The 7168-nt window shown below is 47.6% G+C and overlaps 1 protein-coding gene across 2 annotated transcripts in view; it reads left to right on the forward strand.

Moving 5' to 3' along the window:
- DENND2A (DENN domain containing 2A) overlaps positions 1-3054 on the forward strand; it is a 91707-nt gene extending 88653 nt beyond the window's left edge. For both annotated transcript variants that reach the window (XM_048500671.1, XM_048500672.1), the window contains exons 19-20: positions 954-1040; positions 2340-3054. In XM_048500671.1, coding sequence (XP_048356628.1) covers positions 954-1040; positions 2340-2371 — 119 coding nt within the window. In that variant the 3' untranslated portion in view covers positions 2372-3054. The remainder of the gene's footprint in view (positions 1-953; positions 1041-2339) is intronic.
- Positions 3055-7168: the final 4114 nt, after the last annotated feature.

Below are 7168 nucleotides of genomic sequence, written 5' to 3' on the forward strand. Positions count from 1 at the left end.
GGGTAAGCTCAGTTACTGACAATAGGGCTTGCATCTGAGTAAGCCCTCCTAGGGTCATGATTCACCCATTGGAAGAGTTGCACAGTTGCTTCAAAGCAAAGCCACCGACTACTTACTCCCGAGTAACGCATGCCTCGGAGCCAACAGTTTTTTCTAAACGAAAGCCTCAGTATTCAGGTTAAATTTCCGTGTTGACGCTTTGCGATAAATAAGTGGGTTTTGGGTTGCAGTTTGGCCACTTGGTCTCGAAAAGGTTTGCTATCACTGAGATAGATGTTGCCCTCTTACCATGCTTCCTAAACATTCTGTAACTGAAAGAATGGTCTGGAATTAGGTTTGGAGAAAATTCTGGTTCAAACCCCACAAGTCTTGCTTGATGTATACACTCACCGTCCATCTCTCTAAGTTACCCCATAGGGTGGTTAGGATGAAACAGTGGACAGGAAAGGCTTGTAAAGAAGGGCAAAGTAAAAACGCTATTTTATTAATTTATTATATTTATATGCTGCCCTTCCAGAAGAAGAAGAAGAGTTGGATTTATATCTCCCCCTTTCTGTCCTATAGGAGGCTCAAAGGGGCTTACAAACTCCTTTCCCTTCCCCCTTCACAACAAACACCCTGTGAGGTAGGTGGGGCTGAGAGAGCTGTGTAGAGCTGTGACTAGCCCAAGGTCACCCAGCTGGTGTGTGTGGGAGTGCACAGACTAATCTGAATTCCCCAGAAAAGCCTCCACAGCTCAGGTGGCAGAGCGGGGAATCAAACCCAGTTCCTCCAGATTAGAGTACACCTGCTCTTAACCACTACACCACTGCTGCTCCAGGGCGACTTCCAGCATGTAAAATTTACAGGCAGATATGCTGAAATTTTCTCTCTGGTCACATGCCTAATGATTGCAACTGAAACTGACAAATTCTGGTCAATAATTTCTTTTTCTTTCTGCACCCTCTCCCCAGGGTTATTTGAACTGCGTGCCCAGGAGTACCTGGAAACCCTTCCCAGTGGCGAGCAGAGCGGGGTTAATAAATTCCTGAAAGGGTTAGGTAAGAGGTCTGTTCTGTACATGCTGTTGTTGGCAGATGAGACGGTGAATTGTACACAAAACCGAAAAGTGCTCTCTAGAGACGACTATCCCAGAGCATTCTGTCTCTATCAACTTCACACAGGGGGGGAACTTCACACAGATCCCAATCCTAAAGCGAGTCCGCCCTGGGTTTCCCCCTCCTACAGCCTGGGTTTTTCAAGAATCGCACTATCAGCGATTCTTTAGTTCAAATGCAATGGCTGCCCTGGGAAGTGCTTGCTTCTCAGTTTTTAAAGGTCCTCCCTGCACAGCTACTTAGCATGGGAGGTCAGGTTTTTTTGTTTTTTTTTTAAAAGATGCATCTCTGTGCAAAGGCGCAATGGCAGCCCGCATTGTTTCCATGGGGTCTATTCGCTGCCTGCACAGAGGCATGCGAACGGGACAGCAAGAGAACGGGTTACTTTATCCCGCCTGCAACCCGCTCTCCCGGTGCTGTGCAGAAGGCGGACTATAAAGTGAGAAAGGTGGACTGTAAAGAACACGAATAAATGGCAGTGGTGAAGTGTATATTAATCCACAGCCTGGTAGTGCAAAAGCTACCCCATGACGGGCCATCCTTGCCTAATGGTAGAACTGGCCCTGGGCTCAGTTCTTAGCCCTGCCAGGAGTCCAGAGGTTTGTAGGAATGGGATTTGGAAATAGAATAGAACTATTTTTAACTCTGGGTACATGAGAATAAGCAAGTAGAGAAATGGGGGAGGGGGGGTCTGCAGTGCAAGGAGAAGTGGGTATAATTTAAGATTCCCTGACGAAACAAAACAGCTACCTTTGCAACCCAATAAGAAGTAGGTCTGCCAAGTAAGCATCTCCAGGTGAGTCTCCCATGAGTGATACCGTGTTTCCCCGAAAAATAAGACAGTCTTATATTAATTTTTGCTCCAAAAAATGTGTTAGGGCTTATTTTCAGGGGATGCGCCCCCCCACGTGACCAGATCAGCTGGGCCTGGGAATCTGTAACTAGGGCTTATTTTTGGAGTAGGGCTTATATTTCAAGCATCCTCCAAAAATTCAGAAAAATCATGCAAGGGCTTATTTTCAAGGTAGGTCTTATTTTCGGGGAAACAGGGTAACAATCAATTCCTTACGGGTAATGCGGGGTCTGGGTGTTAGGCATTTTTCCCCACTTTGGACAGCCTTTTGATGGGAGAAACATGTTGGTTTATATTCTTCCAAAGCGTTTAGGTGGGATCAGCGAATGCTCTCTCTTCTTTTAAACATACTATTTTTCTCTCTCCCCACCCCCATGCGACCTCTTTAGGTAACAGAATGAAATTCCTCCACAAGAAGTAAGAGTGAAGACGGCCACTGTTGTGGGGAGAAGGAATGTCTACAGTTCAGTGGACCAAAAAATAGACCAATTTTTCCTTAAAACCCATTCCCACTTTGCCCTCTCCAGCAGGGGAAACTCCAGCACAGGAGCCAGAATATCCTGGAGTTTTATGCTTGCATGAAAAGCTGGCCTGTGGGAAGAACCGGCGTAAGGGTCACCGATGCTGCCACGACGGGTCTGCAGGCATCTTCAAAGGTCATGCACTGGACAAGCTCTCTCGGAACTCTTGATTGGCACTTTGCAGACCTCACAGTGGTTGTACTTTGTAGTTGTCAAACTTCTTGTTTTCTTTTATTTATGTCGCGCTTAGGAAAACTATTAGCTGATGACACTTGCCTGTTCTCCTGTACCAAGCTGCAACGGGGGCAAACAGGACAGAGGCTGCATTAACTTGGACTCTTAGGTTGCGATCCTAAAATGACGGAGAAAGGGGAGAAAACACGAGGACATGTGGGGCACGTGAAGGTGGGTTTGGGGGTTGTAAACAGAATGGGTCTGCAGTGAGGAGGAGGGGAGGAGAACCCCTGAGTGCCAAACAGAGCAACTGCTGCGTGACGGAAGATCCCTTCCCCTCCTGAGCTGGAGGGCACAAGTTCTCACCCTTCCTTGGATTAAACTGAGTGCATGATGTGATGACGTTCAAGGTGATTGATGTCTTTTTTTAAAAGAGGAAATGGTTGTTTGCCTGCTCTGCCAGTGAGTGATTTGTATGCTTAAGCTAGGTTTATTCTTATTGAAGGCCTATGCGATTTCTGCAAGTGGGGGAAGGACTGAACGGGGTGTGGGTCCAAAGGTAGCACATATCTCTTGCACTGATCTCAGCTGCCTGCTTTCTATGGATACATTCTGAGAGGAACGAAGGTAAGAACAAGGGCCAGCAACCACCAGAATGTGTGACAAGTGGGTACAAAGACTATTTTGCTCAATGAAAGGCTGGTTCTCTGGTCTTGGGACCACAGGGCCGGGGACTCGGCTTGTTTAAGTATGATATGAAGCTGTCTTAAACACTGTCAGGCTGTTGGTCCAGCAAGGTCAATCTTGTCTACTAAGACTGCCAGGCGCTTTCCGTGTTCTCAGACAGAGGTCTTTCAGATCACCTACTGCCTGCTCCTTTCAACTGGAGACTCTGGGAACCTTCCTCGTGCCAAGAACCTGGGACCTTCCTCGTGCCAAGAAGATACTATGCCGCCGAGCTACCGCCTCTTCAACAGTGTGCCTGACCCAAGCACAATCCGCATCTTACAAATACACCTCTTTGGTTGGCCCACATGCCATCATCTTTACAGGTAGATGAGGGTAGGGTTGGCACTTAGCTCAAAAAGGATGCCTCTTGCTGATTGTTCTTTTTGTGGGCCTGTGGGCCTGTGTGGGTCAGCTTGATGAGGAGAGCTGACAGGCTCAAAGAGCTTTGCTTTGCACACACACTGGGAGGCGGAGCTTTGACCTCTATGCCCTGGATGATAGACAGCTGAGTATTTGGATGAGGGCTGAATCTTTTTCATACATGCAAGTCGTCTCTGTAATGCATGATTCTAGCCCTGTCACAACTTTTGTCCTTTATAAGTCCAGCTCATGCAGCAGTTGGAGGGTGCACTTATGGGGGTTAAAAGGCAGGTGCCTAATACATCCTGACCTTTTCCCATGCCACCCCTTTTATAAGAGTTAAACGTAGTGGACTAACCTGGAGAACCGGGTTTGATTCTCCACTCCACATGAGCAGCAGGCTCTTGTCTGGTGAACTGGATTTGTTTTCCTCGCTCTTCCACAAGAAATCTTCTGGGTGACCTTGAGCTGGTCACAGTTCTCTCTGAACTCTCTAAGCCCCACCTACCTCACAAGGTGTCTGTTGTAGGGAGGGGAAAGGAAGGAGTTTGTAAGCCACGTTGAGACTTCTTACAGGAGAGAAAGGCAGGGTATGAAGCCAAATGCTTCTTCGTTGCCAACCAGGACTTTCCCAGGCCAAAGTGAGGGTGAGAAGTAAGGGCAGAGATACTGTCATGGCTGGGACAGAAGCTCCTATGGAGCATTATTTTTGTGTTGCCTGAAAACAGTTGCCTCCATCTCAGGACTTGAGACTTCCTTGCATTCAGTGAACCTTCTCATGTTTTGTGATTGGTCAACCCCCATGTTGTGGGACCTACTACCTGTTCACAAATTTCCCAAAATGCATCACACTTGGACACCCCTGTTTTAAATGAATATGGGGCAGTGGGAGGGGGTGCAGTTTGATCCTTAGAGTGATGTCATAATGCTACCATTTTCTCCTCCCCCCCCATACACGTGTACATTCAATGCTATTGCAAGATTAAGAAATGTTACATTACTGTACGTTAATGCCCTCAAACTGTGACCCTCCCAGCAGAAACATGAGGCCCAAATGGAATTTTCTTCATTGCTTCCCTGCTCCAGTTGGTCCACACTGTAGGCTGAGTTCCCTAACCTTGTTAAGGCTACAGTTTTCTTCAAGTCCTTCATCTGCTCATCTTGTGTGCCTGTTTCTGAGTGAGAATATAAGTGTGTAGGGAGTACCCAAGCAGTAACATGTGGAAGGTGTTCATCTTTTATTTTGCACTTTGTCTACCATTTTGGGAGGGTTTTTTTGTCATAATCTTTCAGTTGTCAAGCACAGCTACAACCTATTCTTTTGTGGTATGGCATATGACCATCCCTAAAGAGTGTGTGTTAATTTGGGGGGGGGGGGGTGGTGGGATTCAGCGGGTTCACACCACTTTGACAGAACCGGTTGTTAAAATGGTGCTTGTAAACAACCAATTGTTAAATTATTTGAATCCCACCACTTGGGGGGGGGGGGGTGTATTCAGTCCAGAACCCAGCATTGCCAGCTTACATGCCGCCCCTGCCTAAACTTCTAATGAAGCACAGGAAAGACTAACGTACACAAGGAAAACTGGAAGAAGGGATTGCTCCCTCCCTTTATATTTGTAAGGTCTTTGCCATAGCCTCAGAATTTTTGATCGGTGGTCCTGTTTGCTGGCACCAGAGCTGGAGCAAGGGGAAACTGCACTCGGGGTGCACGCGCACCCTGTGCCCCTGCCGCAGCATTGCCCGCCCTGCCCCCGGAACACCCCTGCCCCGCCTCCTCAACAGCCCAGCCATGCCTCTGCCACTGCTCAACCTGGGGCTTCACGAGCCCCACCACCCCATTGGCACCATTGATTTAGTTCAGGGTTGGTTTCTCTCCACTCCCATTCTTGTACTTATCAGCAGGATCCACCTTACAAGTATGTTCCAAAGTATTAAGTGGAATCGTCTGCATTACTTTACAGCTCAATCAAACTGTTGCTGGAACGGACTCTAGCCTTGATCTTATTACTAGTGCTGGCAAAGAAGGCAGGGCTTAGGTCAGGAGTCTCCAACCGATGGCCCTCCAGATGTTCATGGACTATGATTCCCATCAACTCTGCTAATTGACCACGCTGGCAGGGGCTGGTGGGAATTGTAGTCCATGAACATCCAGAGGGCCGTAAGTTGGAGACCCCTGGCTTAGGTGTCATCCTGTATGTGTTATTGTACAGGTGTAGAATCCTGTATGTGTTTGCTTGCTTACAGTCCATGCCTCGGACCTACTTTAAATGCCTGTTTGGTCCCACCTACCTGGGACCTTTCCCTCAACCTGCGTGTACCTGGGAGTAAGGCAACAGCAAGGTTAGGCAGATGAACCAAAGCTCTTCTTCTGGGATTTAGAACTCCAGTGCCTGCTGAAAGGCTGAACACACTCAAAGTCGACTTTAATAAAAGGAACGAACTTTATTGAATTGTATCGCCCTAGCTACAGGGTGCTGAAACGAGGGTTCTTGCCCTCAGTTCCAGTATATGTAGGGTGTACAGTGGGCGGTCCTTAGCGGTGGCGGGAACGGTAGTTGTTGGGGGAAACGAAACTGAAACTTACTGGAAGTACAGGGATTGGGACCTGGTCCTGACGCCTGCAGGGCCACAGCAGGTGCCGTTGCTGCAGAGCACAGCAGCAGGCAGGGATGGTTCTAGCAAATGGAAAGAATGGTCTTGCTGAATGCCTCCTGCCATGTAAAACACCTTAAATCAATCAACCAAGACAAAAAAATGATAGTCTATTTATTCCAAAGTTGCCATAACACGAGACGTCACGGGGCTAGCTTGTTAAGCAGTGTATCTTGGTTCCCTCTAACTTTTTATTTCTGAAAACACAATGCACTGTTGCAAGCTTAGGAAGACGACTCTTGATGGAATGTGTTTTGCATGGTCTAAAATGGATAGTATCTTCATCTGTTCTGGATATCCTGGGAAAAACTACCTGAAGCAGAGAAAGAAAACAAACATGCTAAATGTAAAGAACGTTGCGTGGTGGAATGCAAGCCTCAGATTCAGCTGGTGTTCTTCCAAGTGAGTGAAGATGCATAAGAGCAGTCATGTTAACATGTACCCAAAGCTGCCACGCGCCATTTGTCTATCAAGGTCAGCACTGTGTCCCCTGGGAGTGCTCTTTGAAAGGCAGAAGTCGTTCATATATCACCTGATCTTGTCGCTCAAATGTACAATAATGATCACACAACCGAATAAGATCATCCATCCCACTCACTCATCTTTCAATATAAATAACGGCACTAGAATCAACCAGGCCGTAATTGCGACAGAGGGCAGGGCACATGGTGAGCTCCGGTGGGTGAGCATGCATGCCCTGGGCCGGCTGGGCAGCTAAGCCACACCCAACCCTGATCGCGTGATACACATGAGCTGGAAGGGTGGAGCATGTTCCCTAT

Source organism: Sphaerodactylus townsendi, linkage group LG06, assembly GCF_021028975.2.
Source record: "Sphaerodactylus townsendi isolate TG3544 linkage group LG06, MPM_Stown_v2.3, whole genome shotgun sequence".
In the NCBI taxonomy this organism is placed as follows: domain Eukaryota; kingdom Metazoa; phylum Chordata; class Lepidosauria; order Squamata; family Sphaerodactylidae; genus Sphaerodactylus; species Sphaerodactylus townsendi.